Below are 17,928 nucleotides of genomic sequence, written 5' to 3'. Positions count from 1 at the left end.
CCAAGACATTTTGGACAATGCTATGCTTCCAACTTGGGGAAGGCCCTTTTCTATTCCAACATGACTGTGCCCCAGTGCACAAAGCAAGGACTATAAAGACATGGTTTGATGAGTTCGGTGTGGAAGAACTTGACTGGCCCGCACAGAGCCCTGACCTCAACCCCATCAAGCACCTTTGGGATGAACTGGAACAGAGATTGCAAGCCAGGCCTTCTGGTCCAACATCAGTGCCTGACCTCATAAATGCTCTACAGAATGAATGGGCACAAATTCCCACAGAAACACTCCCAACATCTTGTGGAAAGCTTTCCAAGAAGAGTGGAAGCTGTTATAGCTGCAAAAGGGGGACCAACTCCATATTAAAGTATATGTATTTGAATACAATGTCATTACAATGTAATGGTCAGGCATCCGAATACTTTTGTCCACATAGTGTATTAGGTGTCAATTAGTCAATAAGTATTGATTATTGCTATTTATTAACAAATGTTCAGAGAAGTTGTTGCATGCTATTTTAGAAGTTACCTGGCTAACTGAGTAATCCTGCTTGGTACAATACCTCCACCTGGACTCTAGTTTCTGGAAGGCAGGTGTCTGACTGATGGACATTGTATATAAAACCAAAGCTGACATTCCTTGCACTTTCCCATGAATAGTGGGGTATATATTTGGTTTATGTATGACCTGTGAACAAGTAAACAAGTAGGCATGTTTTGCAATAAACTCAGTTGAGTGGCATTTTTTTCCTTTCATTATATTTTGCTTGTATTATATTTTGTTATAATTTCAAATCACATGCATGTTGTCAATGTGATCATTTTTTTTACAAAGTAGTTTCAACTACTTTTTCTAAGTAGCTTTAGTTAACCAAACTAGATTTCTCCCTAGGGTAGCTTTGCTGTAGTTCAACTTCTCCTAGTGTGAAGTAATTGGTAGCTTGCAAAGCTATGCTTTCAAAGTAGCTTCCCCAACACTGTGCACTGTAAATATACAGTTACGGTCACCCTAAAAATAAATGTAAAATAAGAGGCAGAGGAAACTGATGCACCAATGCACTGATGCAAACTTTCCTAGGGTCATTGACCCTTGGGCAGGTCACCAACATTAAAAGAGCATGTCCATCTTGATCTCACATAAGGAACAGAACAATATAGTGAGTTTTTGGAGTACCTCCAGATACGGGGCTCAAGGTGTTAGGCGTGACCTGACGGGCTTACCCGGATCATGTTCATCTGGACTCCGCTCTGAAAGAAGTCCCAGACCTGAGGCCCCACCTCCTCCCAGGCCTTCCCCATGTCCCTCAGCCTCTCCAGCTCCTCGAAGGTGGTGTTTGCCTGAAGGAGAGATGCGGGCATGTTTTGTCACTTTTGCGGACTGACAGAACAAGGCCACAAAAGTCATGCGGACAGTGGTGCATAGCAAAAATGATTAGGCTGCACCGTGTATGCCAATCCTTCACGCATAGCGGCGCCAGCTGGCGCCATCGCAAATTCACAATTGGTGAAACACAAATGAAACAAACAGATTACATAGGCATAAAATAGTACCAAACTATTTGTACCAAACATCCATCTCAGAGAAAAGCTCCAAACAAGATAACACCACTGAGCTGCCATCATTAAGCCTTCACTAAGAGCCAGAGGCCAGCTCCCCTTGGGGAGCATGCCCATCTTTCCCAGAAAAGGGTTTGGGGCCATAATGACCTAGGCTATGGGAATCATGGGTAAATGGCAAGAAAACCTGTACAGTGCCCTATCCCGGAAGGAGTCCATTGACCCTGGGCACATTCACACCTCCCCCAAAACGTCCACAGCCATCCATGACTAAAATGCTGTGTCAGGATATAACCGAGGCTCCTCTATTTTTAAGATAATTTAATGAAGGACAGGGCGGCACTTAAAGCCCCAGACAGGGGACCTGCTGTTTTTCCCTTTAGCGATTTACTTCATCTGAACTGCCCCATTTAACACCCACTGTGCTACCTACATGGCCAATATAATAATAATAATAATAAATAGCCAATGAAAGCTATGGAAGATAGAAGATAAGGGGATGTGCTGAAAAAACCTGATCTTAGATGTGCAACAGGGATGGGTAACCTGATGTATGGCTGGCTGGATTACCCATAAAGCAAAACGTTCCACTGATTCAGCAGATTGTGGGATGGTTTCAGAAAAGCTACTGTCGTTTGGTTATCAGAGTATACGTAGACCTCAGTCCTTCCATTAGAGAAATTTAACACTCATGGAACACAAAATGATTTGTGAGTTAGGAGAAGACAGATACTTTGTATGAATAATCTTAAAATCAGTTTTACATCAGTGTAAATAACTAAGAATTCAGAAACTGCACTAAAATGGGCCTGAGTTACGTTTGAAGGTAATGCACATATCAAACTGTTTGTTGCCACAGGCAACCCCAGCAGTCAATAAAAAGCAGAGAATAAATATGTTTCTTTTTATGACCAAAGACATAAATTCCAGGCAGGGAACTCTATCCAGTCTGAAAAGGTTATAGTTTGCAATGCCCAGAGATTCATTTCAGCAGGAAACCCCAGGCTAAAGCTCCAGTACAGTAAGTGGGACGATGGGTGTGTTGTGGGGATCACACATTGGGGATCACATGTTCAAGTCCCCTGTGGTTGCTGTATGTCATCGGCTCCAGCAGGAATCATAACAACATAAAAGAGCATTCCAGACACAGACACTGTAACCTCCTCTGATGAGGGTGTCTGCTAAGCTAATACAAGCTGTAACATAGTTTTGGCAGGGTTGACCCGGCGGCAAGCGTGCTCTTACCTTCCTCAGGATCTGCCTCACGGCGGGGGAGTCTGGCGCATACAGGACCTTCCCCATCAGCAGGGGCTTAACCGAATTCCACACGATCTTGGTGACGGGGTTGGACTCCAGGTTCTGCATGAGGGCGTTGCAGAAGGGGGCTGGCGCAGGGAGGAGGAGAGTGACAGGTAAGCATCTGCTTTTCATCACTGCAGCTGACCTCGCTGAGCGGTCATTTCTGCGCTTAGCATAGAAGCCAGTCTGCAAACACTCAACCCTCAAAGCTCTCGTTATTCTGGTTAGGAGGCTGCTTTTTAAATTGCTTCTGCAATTTGGTTTGTCTTCATATTTTTAGCTCAATAAATACATTGAAAACATGTAAATTATTGCCTTTTTGGTGTATTGCAGTATATTTCCGCTTTGCATTAACATATCTTAAATGTATTTATAATATATTCTTGGGTTTAATAATATATTTCTCATTATGTTACAATACATGCCATTTTCATATGGAACCACTGGTTAATAACTCGCAGAAAAAAACATCTTTTGTAAATTCCAGAATACTATAACATACTGACAAAGTGCATTGTGGTGTGACTGAACCTGGGGATAAAGTATACCAGCACTATCGTCCAAACTACCCAAATCACGTTCCCCTGGGGGCGCGCCCCTGGCCCACACTCACTGGTGCTCTCATCATAGACGTAGTCACTCCGCCCCTTGGTGCCATTGATGCCCAGGAAGACCTTGTAGTTGTTGTCCTCATACCAGTTGAAGGAGAAGACCCGTGTGCCTCCGCCTTCGGGGTGCCCGCAGAAGAGCCCTGAGACTGTGTCCAGCAGCTGGCTGAAGGAGGAGGGTCCCCCGGACTGGAAGATGGGGTACAGCACCTCAAGGAGGTCTTTGGAGCTGCTCCTTTCTGCCAGCTGTGTGGGAGAGGAGGGTGGGTCACATTTACATTCACTGTTAGCTTTTTAGGCTACGTTTAGACTGCAGCTATAAGCGGCACAGTTATGATTTTTCCCTCATATGTGAACCAGATGTTTTTAGAACAGCGCGAACAGTGAAAAAACACAAGAAGTGGCTTCTTTTCAATTCTGATTTGGGCCACATGAATATGTGGAAATAAACACACAACCTGCATGCAACGAGTGTGTAGACACACAAATCAGAACTGAGGATGTTTAACGTGGCCCAAGTGATTTTCATGTCACCCTGCATGTGACAGTTTACCCTCATTGTTGTAATTCTGCTTGGCTAGACAGATGTGACACCTGTTGTTGTTGTCGATTTGTGCATGAGGGTCATTTCTGGACGGAGGCCCATTTACACTGATCAGATGTAGGCCACTTTCAAAAATGAGTATGAAAAGTCAGACAAAAAAAGAGACCTGAGCAACAATTTGGAATTATGCTTTAAAGCCTGCAATCTGAACGTAGCATTTGCCTCTTATCCAAGGCCACTTACAAAGCAAAGGTACGTCAGTGTGACAGGGCCACATGAACAGCATTTACAGAAAACATAACATCCAGCACCACTTCCCAGCAGCCAATTACTGCAAAGAGCTTCAACGGAGACAGATTAATATGTCATTTTATATTGCTTCCTGTTTTTAGGCATAAATTCAAAGCTCTGATATTTGACCATTATTTGTACCTGTTGATCTGCAGTGTGCACCTGTATCAACCTGTTGCCTGATGTGTTTCTATTTCTTTTGCCAACCTTGTCCAGGTCATTGCATATTATGAGAAGTGGTTTTCAGTTAACTTACCTCCTTAAACCTGCTACACAGTACCATAATAACCAGGGGCATAACTGAAATATGGACTATTGCTAACGTTACAACAATCAAAATTCAAATGATGTTAGCTGAAGTGTCAAAGGAGAAATTGATGCTACGACACCACAAACTGCCATGCAAGGAAGCAAAACTTAAGTGTGACAGTAATTGGCTGGGGAACTAAAAGTAAGTCTTAGTTAAGGTGGTGACTAAGGAGCGGGGTCTTCTGTCTGTGTTGGCCAGGGACTCGGATGTCCTGACCACTGTGAGAAGCTTCCACCATTTGGAGTCCAGAACAGACAGAGGGCGTGACCAGGATACGTGACCCCACAAGGAGGGTGACACTCCATTGACATGACATCACAATGGCATGAGTCACTCTGAGAATTCTTAGAGAATTTGTGGGGTCGGTCCGTGTTATTCTTAGTGTGCACTCATGAATGGAAGCACTCAAGATGAAACCACACCTGAAACTGCAAGGCTGCAGTGAAAGTAACTGAATGAGATATTTCCCATTGTATGCTAACAGCCATGCTGCCTTATAGTCCTTTTCAGCAGATGACAGGAGAGAATTAGAGCTGGACCAGGCCATTGGAAGGATGGGGGGCCTACCAAAGCCAGGTTGCTCCTGGATATCTGAACAGGAGGGGGCATACTTCTTTCTGGTCCAAATAAAAACCCAAATGCCCAAATACAGAGACACTACAGACCTGACTCAGGGTCATCTTCACAGATATCATGGCAATCTCTATAAACAACAGTTGTGGGAGAATTTCCCTTCGCACTTTTCCTTAGTTACAGGCCATCACAGTTACTGAGATTTTAATTCACAGCTGTCCTTCCTGACATGTACAAACACAAGTTGTGTCAATGAGTTTCAGACTTATGATTTGCTGTGAGCTAACTCTGCTCAGCCTGTCAACAAAGCTTTACAAATAAATATAAACAGGGGCAGGATATTTGTGAGCAACTAAAGGGTACCTAGGTTTGTTAAGTAAAGAAAACCCAGAGAGAGTGCTTGGTTGGTCTGCCCTAGGCTCTTTAAAGATTAAGGGGTTATATTTCAAGGGATTTAAAAACATTCAAGGTATAAAACACCTTGAAAAACCCAGGGAGAGTGTTTGGTAGAAAAAGCTTTATAATCTGGCTTTAGCTCCTTAAGACTTAAAGGGCTATATTTCAGGGGATGTAAAAAAAATTACAAGGTATAATATACAAAAAAATGACTGAAGCCTCTTGAATCCTGTCAACAAAAACTTCAAAGCCCCCTCCCTCCCTGTTTTCCTCTTCAGGGTGTTTCCCTTCTTTATTAGGGCCACCTCTCACTCAGATGAGTAAGAGAAAGTCTACCTGTAAATTTACTTGTCTCAAAGTCCCCAGAATGCGGATGGGAGCCATTTGTGTGTCTCATCTTCACCACACCAGTGTATTTTACACTGGCACCAAGTCCATGATGGGGTTGTGGCATGCCTTTACACAAGCTCTGGACTTCACTTCCCATCAGGCCCAGCCCCTGTCTAACACTTGGTCCATTGAACTCTTTGCACAGTTTGTCTGTGTGAGGGGGGAAATCCTGTCGGGTTAACTAACTGCGTCATAAGTACAGTATTTACACGCCACTGCGTACGGAGGAAGGCACCCTCAGAATGAAAATATAGGTCGATGGTGTTCTGAACAGCAGTATGTTCCATAAGGAAAGCATTCCCTTTGCACAGTGAGAGCTTGCATTCAACCTGTATTCAGTTCTCAAGTACGACTGGCAGCATCCCAGACAGACAAGAGACAGAGGTGATCTGAAAATAGCAGAAGTGGATTTTTGGGAAATGAGTCCTCGACACTGTCCCCCGTTGCTCATCAAAAATAACAGGCGGCTTCAATATGTTTTGCTGTTTTTTCTTGTCGGTTGACCAGGCGACAGACGAGAATTCCGAACCCCGCCCTTAGGACATCACCTCTGCAGAAACGATCCCAAGGGGCGACCAAAGAGTATCTTTCCCTTGGGACGTGGTGTACAGCCAGGCACCGGTGCCCTCTGACATCGGGTGTACAGCCACCCCACCCCCCCTGCCCCAAAAAACCAGCAAATCATTTGTTGGTAGGGGGACGGGGGCTTTTGGGGGGAGGCAAGGGGGGTCAGGAGTTTGTGAACACAAAGAGCTGGCTTCATTTCCCCCTAAACAGACACCAGCGAGACCCCTATTCCCAGTTTATGTTTACACAAAGCAGAAGAGGAAGCCACAGCTTCCTGGACACTATAAATAAAGGGCTGGGAACTCTGGCTTGGGGTGCGGGGCGTGCACACGAGGGGTAGGGTGGAGGGGGTTTGGGGGGGGGTTGGGGGTTTGGGCGTACCTCTTGCAGCTTCTCTGACAGGGCAGAGATCACGTGGCCCCAAAACTGCAGATCGATACCAGTGGAGTGGTTGTCCAAGACCGTCGGCAGCTGTGAGGAGAGAGAACGCAAGGGATATGAGGGAGGGGGGGAGGTCACCACGGCAACAGCCCGTCGCACATGCAGAGAGTCACAGTGCTCACCATCCGACAGGATCATCTAGCATTTTACCAGATACTTGACGAAACGCAAGGAACTATATCTAAGCTTGGGCCTACGGGCAAAAACAATCATAACTATGGGTGTGAGACAATGTCAAAGTGAGAGGTACTGCATTTGTGCAAATTCCTCACTGTTGCTGGAGAGGGTCCGATGCAGCTAGATGGAATAAATCACAGCTTAAACCAACTCTAGAGAACCATTAACACAGTGCTTGAAGAACACATACAAGGTGATGAATATCAAGGCCACCAACACCCTGCCCTTTCCCCAACCTGAAAATGAGCACCTTGAGTGTCTCTGTTTGGAGCATCTAGTTGGAGGTGCTATTCACATACATTTCTCTGGAAAGCCTTACAGTTAACCCAATTACAATGCAAGTTACTTGATCCCTTTTTTTTGGTGAGGGTTTGCATCATTTCATGCTTGCGTTTATTAATTTCAGTAAACTTGTATCACACTAGCCGGAATCTTCCGACCGCCTCAAAACACAATGGGCAGCACTCGGGGAAACGCTATGCGCTAACGCTAGCACAGAAAGCACACATCCTTCCTATGACATTCCTCTCCCTCTTAGTTGATTGGATTGTCTCAAAAGAGCGGGAAGGAGGCCGGAATGCACCATTGTTAGGTCCGGGGGGGGGCTTAGCGCCAGTTGAAAATGGTTTTTTGGTATGATTTTCCTATTTCTTGTTCAGATTTTTTTTATTTCTTTGTCTGTGAGGCAACATTTATTTTTGACATATATATTTGACACAACAAATAGCAGGTTTGAAATAAGTGCCAGGTGTCGCTTGGGGCATATTCTAGTGTGCAGGTGCTACTCCTTCCAGCTATGTTTCTTTCTGCCACAACCGTTCCAAGTTGCAGTCAAGCAAGTCAGTTTTCCCTAGCTGAAACACTTCATGATTTTACAGAGCATTTAATGAGTAATGGATATTCACATTATGCATTCTTAAAATGTCCTTTGCCCTTCGATACATCCTATTTTGCCTGCGTACAACTGCACCTCATCCAACCACCAAGGCATAAAGGAAACACCAAGCAGAAAACAATCCTTTTTTTCAAAGTAATTATAGTATGCCCTCCATGACGTACGCAGCCCTCCTGTCGACCCCGCGCTCCTGATCTCACCCGCGGCGCTCTGCAGTGCTGAGGCCTGTGAATGCAGCCCAGTGTGAGGTCTTACTCGCAGTGACACCAGCGGCTATTATGGGAAGCTTCCTTATGTCTTAGCCCGGCCAGGGAGGCGTGTCTTCTGTAATCTCGTTAGGAAAATAGGACGAGCGGGCCTCAGCGGCTAACGCCCTGAGCTGGTCACCCCACTCTCCTGGGGTGAACTCCGTCCAAACTGGCTCTCTGCCCAGAGCCTCAGAACAGGGTGACGGGTAAAGTCTGTTGGCCCTGACTGCTCTATTATATGTATATATAGAGTTCACATATTTATGTATAAAATCCATGTGGCTTTTATAAATACTGTGGGCCAACAGGGTGGTGAAGAGTGGTAAAGAGCAGAACTGATAACCTAAAGGTTGCTGGTTCGATTCCCTGATGGGACACTGCTGCTGTATCCTTGGGCAAGGTAATAAACCCACAATTGCCTCACTAAATATCCAGTTGTATAAATTGATAAAACTGTAACCTATGTAAGTTCCTCCGGATAAGAGTGCCTGTTAAATGACAATAATGCAATGTAATGTAAACATAGACATAGATACTGCTACTACTATATACATATATAGTGTGCTTAAGTGTGTGTGCTTTCCTTGTATTATGTGTGCATACACACACACACATACACACATAATACAAGGAAACAGCCTCTTAATTACATTCAACAACCGGTAAAGTGTCTCCTCTTGTCTGTGACTGGGTTACGCAAGTGTCCTCTTCAAAAGCAGCCATTGGCAGCGAAGCCAAGCCACAGGCACTTGGCACTGTCACAACGTGATGACAAACAGAGTGACAGGTAAGGGAACGTGCAGACGGGTTCCATTTCGCTGTCACTGCCAATGGGGTTACCTTTAGTTTAGGTTACGGTATGTGTAAAAGGAACATGCTTGAGAAGACTGTGCACATCTAGGAGGTTTCACTGCTGCCTACGCTGGATATAGTCATGCGAAACCCACCCCTTTAAAAATAATACGTGTTGACGACACACACTCACACAAATACATGTCCACCAGTTTGTTGGCCTTGCTGGTGTTGGAGGGTATGGAATGAGAGCAGAGGATCATCTGTTAAAGGGGGGTCCCTGTTTGTAAGTGAATGTGGGTCCCAACCACAAATCACCCAACAAGGGATTTAAATAGGAATGCACATGGGACTATTTAAACATAATGCAACATCTCATCACCTGTAAGGGGCTTTATATTTGGGTTGCTAAATTTAGGTTTGAGCTCAATGAGCGCTACACCCTCTCGACCCAGGTCTGCCTCCATCTACCATCCTACTGCCCCCACCCCAACCAAACAGCACCCTTGAGAGGTGGACTGACCAGGCGGAAGAGCTTGAAGAAGTCCACATTGGCGTAGAGCTTGTCCTCGATCTTTTGCAGCTTGTCCTGCGACAGAGCGCACATGGCGTTGCGGACAGCGTACAGGCCGCGGCGGCTCGGGAAGATGATGAAGCGTTCCAGCAGAGCCTGGCTGCAGGCGATGTCCTTCAGCGCGAGGTCGGGCACGCCGTATGCAAACTGGGAGCGACACAAGGGGAACAGGGGGCACAGCGATCAGAATTTCAAAATGAAAATAACAACATCAACAGAAGCTATCCCATCCAGGGCCTCTTACTGCTGTGAAAAATGGCCTGTCCACTTGGAGTTTTTCATCTCCTCTCTAAAGTTAACCACAAAGCGCCTAGTGGACTGTTTGAAGGGCTTGACTTCTCTCGGAGAGCTAACCTTGATCACCAACATGCTGTTCATGGACAACGACAGAAACATAACCTCATCAGCAGTCACTAACCCTCTCACAAAACCTTTTCTGAAGACATCTTCAGGTCACTTGCTTAGCAGCTACCCGATTCACCCACAACACTGAGATTTGTTAGTTTGTGTACAACAACGATGAGCTTTGGTGTCAAAAATCAGATTGCTCCTTGGCATGGGCCAATGACTGTGTCTGACAGCCAAGCTCACTAATAATCTGCCAATCACAGGGCAGATGATTTTACCAGAGCAACTGCCTGGCAAACTGAAATTTCTCTGTGTGTTTACCACTAAGGGTATTGACACACTGTAGGTGTGCACCAGACAGGTTCACAGTCTGTAAGATAGAAATGACATCTCATAATGATAAAGCTCTTTCTCTCCAAGTACTACTCATAATTGGAGAGAGGATTTATTAATATCAGTATTAGTATTACTAGTTGCAGTAGCAGTAGTAACAGTAATAGCTGTAAAACGTGACAGGCCTCTCTGTAAATCTCTCCATTCACTCTCAGTCTGTAATGAGTGCACTCATCATTCAAGAGAAAAATCAATTGTGGGAGACAGTGTTTGTGATTTCCGGCTAAGCCTTGACCACCTCCCTCTTGGCACCCCAGACCGCTAATCCGCAGGGCTTGCTTGTGAGTCTGCTGCCTGGCTCGATTCCAAACCAAAACAAAAAAACAAAGAACAATGAAATTGTTTCAACACAAAAAGCTATGAGCCGGCGAAAACCCCTGGAAGATTGGGACCCCGCCCCTGCATTCCAAGTCCTCGTACGTGCCCCCCTCCTGGGGCTGTCGTGCGTGGGGGATGCACTTGAATGCGCTGCGCGGGGACCGTTAGCATTCCAGGCCCATCCCATACAAGCACACCGCCCCGCCCCTCGACCCACTCAACCCCCCTGAGCACCTTCTTCCTTATAGGGAGCAGGCAGGGGTGCACCAATAATGGTGAATCACAGATCACCTCCAATTAGCTGCCACTGAATCATCCAGCCAGCAGATTCCCCTGAGGGGGCCATGGCTGGGGGTTTGGAGTAGGCCACAAGCGAGGACTAGTACCCTAAAAGGGTTGTGTTTCACATACCGGAGCAGGTTGAGAACCGACCCCCATACTTATCCCATTCTGGCGTTTCCTCCATAGTGGGGCTGGCTTTCTTTCCAAAGCCCCGTGGGCTCTGCCAGCTTTGTCTTCCCGCACACCGTGCGGTTTAGCAGAGAAACCGGTTCTAAGCTATCCACCACAGTGTGATTCATGTACAACACATTGCTGAGACAGAAACAAAAGAAAACCAAAAAAAAGCTCCTCTAAGCTAACGAGGAGCACACACAATTTAAGAAAAATGGTGGCGTCAACAAGCAAAAATTTCAACATCTCAAGACATTCAGAAAAGTAAGACTTGAATAAATTTTGAGATTGCACTACAGCTATGCTGAATACAGGTTAATGTTTCAGATGGGGGGAGCAACTATTGCATCCAGGTGGCGCACACAATGTGTTTTACCGAAAGTCTCTGCTGTGCTTCCTGTGTAATTTGTCCGTGACTGTCAAAGGAAATGATGGATGTTGGTGTGACTTTTCATAAAGTTTGTCATATTATTTCATGATGTCCAACCGCTGTGCAGATGGGGCACCATTGGGTGAGACCTGCAGTTAGCTCCCAGGGCCTGCCTTGCGAGGCCTACCTGCTCCGTGCGCACTCTGGCGTTGATCAGCTGATAGACGACGGAGTCTGGGAGCCTGGCGTCCCGCAACAGGAATGAGGTGAGGGTCTCGTCCTCCTTCAGAATGCTATCAATTTTCAGTCCCCTCCCTGGACAGGGATAATGAGACGAGTGGGAAGGCAAACATGAACAGTCAGAACTGCCACAGGAAGTGACTAACAGGAGGGATGTGAGTGACAGACTGACTGACCTCTTTTAACTACCCCATTTGTGTGAGAAGAGCTGGAATACCAATATGTGGGGGCTACAAGAAAGACTGTCTATCCAAATAGACTGTGCATCCAAATTGATCAAAAAACAAAATCACAGAATGCAACTGAAAGAAAAGGACCATAACTGTACTAAGCTAAAAAGTACAGTACTGGCTTTAGTACTGGTAAATACTGGCTTTGTCTCAATCGTCTAGACGGGGTACATTTGGAGAAACATGGAAGCCGCCACTCTGATTACTGGTATCTTCCTTTCTAAAGCTTGTGTTAACAGTCAAAGGGCACTAAGGTCGTTCTATTAAAAAATTAAGTAACTTGACTCACAGTTACTAGCTATCATGCACATTGTATTTTAAATTGAAGTTTTTTGGAAAAAAAAGTCAATACACACATAAAAAAGAATTGAGGGAAAAGCAAGCAGGCACCAAGTAAATGCTTGGTAGCGCCAACGGAACTTGTGTAACATCTCTTTATCACTCACTGTCCCGAGTAGGGGACCAGGGGTCAGAGAAGTTTCCAAACAAAGAGTGCTTGATCTAAAATGGGACATGACCTTCCCACGCGCCCTGTTGGTGAAGCCGTTCACATTGTGCTCACTTTGAGTTTCACGCACCACTGGTGATGCTGCGTGCACTAATATGGCATATGGAGAGAGAACTGGCCACATGAAATGTGATGTGGCATCCATATATGATGAAATGTAAAGCACAAAACACAAAGAAATACATTGAAATAAATGTAATATTATGTGGCTTATAATCACATTTGTATAATCCATTTCTTCAGAATAATCCACTGTGCATATCATGAATACATTTTATAATATAGGTGATTTTATCATTTCTCTCTTGCAATATACAGTGTCTGGGATATGTCATTCCTCTGGAATATAATTATTTATTATGTAAAATAAAAATGTATTTTGTGAGCAATGTGACTTTAATGACCATTTAATGCTACTACAGTTTAGCATATTACATTATAGCATTTACATTTACTGTAAGCAGAAAAATTACATTAAAAATCCATAATTTTATGCCATATTATGCTTTTTGCTCCTATTTAATTAGGGGTATCAATAAATCAAAAAGGCACCACATGACTATAATCACACATATGAATTTTATGTATATTTAGGCATATGACATCTTAAATATCATTTTGGGTTTCATGTTGTGGTGTATGTGCAGTAAATGTAGTTTTTGTGCAATTCTACTGTGCACTTTAAGTAGTTATTGAGTTTCATGTTGTGATGTGTACACAGACTGTGTGGTTTTTGATTGGTCCACCTGAGATCTGGGCGGGGTTGTTCCGGAGGGTGTCCATGAAGTTGCTCATGACGCTAAGCTCATGCCACATCCGGCCCACCTGCTGGAACTCTGTGTCATTGAAGAGCAACTCCTGGATGTCCACGTAGAACCGGGCCAATCTGGGGATATACACACACACACACACACACACACGCACACCAAATCATGTATTCTCACTTATTTTCCAGTATTGTGGTCAGATGTGTGATAATTAGGAAATTCATGCCATAATTATTAACGTAAATAGCGAAGGAAAGCTGATTTGAATGGTACCAGACAACAAAACCATGCAACACACTGAGCACTCTTCCCATTGACATACATACTTTGTGGAGGTTGAAATGACCGCACAGGTGTGACAGCAATCGTACATCTGCCAGCATCCGTGCAGTGGTAGGGATGTGCTGTTACTCAACCCCCACCCAGACAAGACACATGGCTGCAAGAACCACCACCCTCACTCAGTGAACACTAGCATCCTGAAGCTAGGGAAGAGGGAGCAGTACATGGAGAGGCAACAGGAATGCCTAGTGTGCAGCAAAGTGGGCCCTGATTTGCTGGCTTACATGGAGTTGTTGTAGTTGGAGACGATGCCCGGGGACTCGCCAGGAGTGGGGTTTCGGAAGCAGGGGTTGTTGGCATTGCAGAAGATCCCCTGGATCCATGGTAGTATCCCGGTCGAGGGCATGGCTTTGCTGGGAAAATGACCTGATGGGGAAACAGCGGCTAAGAAGCAGGGCTTATAACCCAAAGGTTGCAAGTTCAATTCCCCGGTTGGGCACTGCTGTTGTACCCTTGGGCATGGCACTTAACTCAAACGGTCTCAATAAATATCTATCAACATGGAAAGCATATAAAAACTGTAAGCTATATATGATGCTCTGGATACGAGCATTTGCTAAGCAGCTGTAATGTAACAACACATCCATGCCTTAATTACCATCCACTGGTTTTGTAAACAAAACTAAATGGAACCAAACTTGCGGCCAGAGGGTTTGCAAGTTTGAATCTTAGGTGGAGCACCGCTACTGTAACCTCTGTTACTCCTGTGTAAAGGAATGATGTGAGAATGGATGTTCTGTACATCTCAGCACAAAGGGAAGAATAACCATTTGAGAACAATTAATGATGCTTTTATGTGTCAAGCCGGGCCATTGAAGGGGTGTGCTATTATGAGGGTTCGTTTAACCTGAGGCCCATCACAGGTGGTTTTAAGAACATGGTACATTTTGTCAAGCAGGCTGAGATAAGGGATATTAAGGGAGTTTATCTGCAAGCGTGACATAGAGTCAAAAAAGAATGAAAGAAGAGAATGGAAGACTGGAATCAGAACTTACACTCATGTTGGCGGTAGAGCGGGTTGGCTTTCCTCAGCCACACCAGTCCGATGAATAACACAACAGGCCACAGAATTTCAACAACAAACCGAATCTGATAAGGAGAAACAAACAATTGAATACAACCCACAGTGTGAATGGCTTGATAAAAACACAGCAGTGCTTAAATTTTTATAAATCATTCAAATTAACACGCGGTAAATTAGGCAGAAATGGAAGCATAGATTTGCGTCTGAGTCTTGAATTTGCATTGTTGTGTTATACTGTCCTGATGTGCTTAAAAGGCCTCTTTGGTTGTTTGTGTCCTCAAACAGTTTGTGTCTTCAGACAGACCTTGCTCTCAGCTGAGAACTACTGTCTCATTGTGGAACTGTACACATCCTATCCCCGTACTGTCGCTATACTTACTGAATGCACTTTTGTGCATCGCTTTGGGTAAAAGCGTCTGCTAAATAAATAAATGTAAATGTAAATGTTTGGCAGGATGAGAAGCCCAGGGAAAGTTTTTGGCTGGACATGGCTTTGTAAGGGCCACCAACTGGGAGCGCTCATCACATCCACCTTAATACTCTGCCTTATGCTTATGCTGAAAAACCAACTTCCCAGAAAGCTTAAAAAACTCTGCCAAGTCTCTCAAGTCTCAGAGTCTCTCAAGCCCCGATTAGAAACACATGGTCGATGGTCACTGCAAGGCAAACCACTGATCGCATTCTTGTGGTTCATTTTCGAAGGCCTACATCACTGCCTTTTCCCAAAAGACCCCTACCTGGTTAGACATGCTCAAAGATCACTGTGTGGTTATAAACCACTGATTGCTATGGGCTATACATAGAATAATGTTAAAAAACACCACTTCAAAAAAGACAAAGTAAGGACATGCTAAGCTGCTGTGACATTTCTGGCTGGTGTAGCATGGAAATGGGACTCCTCATTATAAAAAAGGGCATAAGTCATTGGGGTGTGTTAACCCTTACGGTATTTGGTCTTTGACCTGTTTTTTTGTCTCTAATGAGAGAAACATCCCCTTGATCTCTGAGCTGGAGTCACGATGTTTAAGAAGTTGAACCAGAATAACAACATGGCTCAAAAAACATTCCCAGGCCTCAAAAGAACGCAGAGGAGAGCGTGCAGTTAGGTACTTAATGAAGAGCAGGGCAGAGATCCCTGTGCATGTGTGCGTGTGTGTGCACACATCCCAAATCAACTTCAAAGGGACCCCATCCAAAGCTCCTCAGAACCGTAGCGATGGCTGACTAGCCGTTGACAATGAAAGGGGGCCGTGGGGATGCTGCTCTCAGCTTCTCCCCTGCTTCCTTCGCTTGGTCTCATGCAAGAGAGGGGCGTCAGGAGTAATCACCTCCCCATGCGCTTTCGTGCCCTCACTTGGGCAGCAGCGTCGAGCTCTACGACCCCCCCCCCCCGTGCCCTCTGACCTCTGACCCCCACTCCCCACCACCCTACAACAAAGTGCCAATTCTCGCTTCTCAGAAGCTGACAGATTAAAGGTGAGGTTTTATCTGTCCACAGTAAAGGGAGGTGGAGGTGGCAGGCTCTACCTTCTGCCTCTTGCGGAGGGTCCAGTTCTTCCACAGCAGCAGTCGGATCTGACTGACCGTGCCCATGGCTCCTCTCTCAACCCCTGGGAAGGGGTCACCAGTGGGTCACTAACCTGGAAATGCACAGAAACGATAAGGTCCATCAGTCCTGCTCGACATAGGGGAAAAAAGGCTCCTTACCTTAGAGTCACTATGAGGAGAAAGTGTTTGGTTGGATGAACAAATGAGTCATCAATTTGCGTCATTAATTGTAATGCACTTGCTTGAGGTAGCAGTTGCACAAAAGTGCTGATCTAGGAACAGTTTCCTGTAACTCTAATCTCAACCATTATGAGCTAAACAAAAAACAACTGGCCCTTGGACAGCACTTATAGGAAACTTCTTCCTGGAAATATCTAATTAGTTTGTTTTTGAAACTTTCCTTTTGTTTCGTTTTCAGATATTATGTCTTTTCCCCCAGTGTTCTCTGGAAGAAAATCTCAAATTTTGCTCAATAGGTATATTGAGTGTTATTGCAATATCGTACTTTGGTCATTTTTTAAAAGGTTGACCCTGGCTTTCCTTTAAGGCCCCGTACAATAGTTTTGGTGAGGAAATGAAAACAGACAGGTAAATGGATCATCTGAATAGGAAGAATAATATCCCTCTAAGGAGACAGCTGGGAAACTCGAGAGCGATTCCAACCCCCTCGCAGCAGCACTGTCCCAGCCAATACCCACAGAGTTACAGTGCTGTACACAAGAGGACTCCATCACTTCTGAATGGTCACTAGCTGCTAATAACTGGTCCTCTGTCCGCTTTGTAAAAGCCAAGGGTCTGTGGTCCACGTCCTGGCATTTGAATCCTAAGAATTCATGATTTTTTGTTGCTAATTCAAAAGGTTTGAAAACACAACACACAGGGCCATGTACTGCAAATAACCATAGCCTCCAAGGGTTATGCCATTAGCGTAAACAAGCTTTTCATGATCCATTCAACAGAATTTTCCAGGCCATCCTACAGACCTCAGATAGACCTTAGATACAACAGAGAAGCAGCCCCTAAAACATTACACAGATTTCTCCATGTCTCAGGAAGCTAGAAAATATTTTCCATTTAATATATTTAATATTAGAATATATATTTTCCATTTAATTGAATTATTTGAATAACAATAAATATTCTTAAGAATGATGTGATACACACAGAGATTACATTTACATTACATAGAGGTTACATTTCACAGACACAGCTCTATTAGATTATAAAGTAAAATACAACATTATAAGACAGCAATATAAAAATGAATGTTTCCCTCAGTATACAGTGTATTATGCAAATATAAAACATTATCATCTCTATTTTAACACAAATTTTAAATTTAATGTTAAGAAACATAATTATCATTTAAAGCATTATATTTAGATTGGTGATGAGGCTGATAATTCCAGAGAAATAATAAGGATATCATAAAAGTAATGTCCCACTACATCTCCAAAGAAACACTACAACAGCATTGCATTAGCCAGGAGGACCTGAAGACATTGCACTACACCGAATCCTGTGCTAATTTAAGCAGCTAAAGGTGTTCTGTGCAGCTCCATACATATCAACAGAACCAAAGAGGAAACCGACAGAAGCAAAATCGCTTACCTCAGAACAGAGTGGTACCTCTCAACAACATCTGGGAAAATTAAATTTATAGTTAAAAGATGTTGCGCTAGGACCTACATGTCGGTGCAAATGCAGTGGCTTCTTCCAGAGCCAGGTC

The 17,928-nt window shown here is 44.5% G+C and overlaps 1 protein-coding gene across 1 annotated transcript in view; it reads right to left on the bottom strand.

Moving 5' to 3' along the window:
- Nucleotides 1-16,244, bottom strand: part of LOC118796042 (retinal-specific phospholipid-transporting ATPase ABCA4-like) — a 51,244-nt gene extending 35,000 nt beyond the window's left edge. The window contains exons 1-10 of the mRNA XM_036554872.1: nucleotides 16,179-16,244; nucleotides 14,623-14,716; nucleotides 13,852-13,993; nucleotides 13,265-13,404; nucleotides 11,728-11,855; nucleotides 9,608-9,805; nucleotides 6,913-7,002; nucleotides 3,466-3,706; nucleotides 2,799-2,938; nucleotides 1,218-1,334 (exon numbers count right to left, since the gene is read on the bottom strand). Of these exons, the coding sequence (XP_036410765.1) occupies nucleotides 1,218-1,334; nucleotides 2,799-2,938; nucleotides 3,466-3,706; nucleotides 6,913-7,002; nucleotides 9,608-9,805; nucleotides 11,728-11,855; nucleotides 13,265-13,404; nucleotides 13,852-13,993; nucleotides 14,623-14,716; nucleotides 16,179-16,244 (1,356 nt within the window). The remainder of the gene's footprint in view (nucleotides 1-1,217; nucleotides 1,335-2,798; nucleotides 2,939-3,465; nucleotides 3,707-6,912; nucleotides 7,003-9,607; nucleotides 9,806-11,727; nucleotides 11,856-13,264; nucleotides 13,405-13,851; nucleotides 13,994-14,622; nucleotides 14,717-16,178) is intronic.
- Between the last annotated feature and the right edge of the window lie 1,684 nt (nucleotides 16,245-17,928).

The sequence above is a fragment of the Megalops cyprinoides genome, chromosome 20, assembly GCF_013368585.1.
Source record: "Megalops cyprinoides isolate fMegCyp1 chromosome 20, fMegCyp1.pri, whole genome shotgun sequence".
Taxonomy (NCBI): domain Eukaryota; kingdom Metazoa; phylum Chordata; class Actinopteri; order Elopiformes; family Megalopidae; genus Megalops; species Megalops cyprinoides.
The sequence above is the reverse complement of the archived record's forward strand: the minus strand, read 5'-3'. Positions and strand labels throughout refer to the sequence as shown.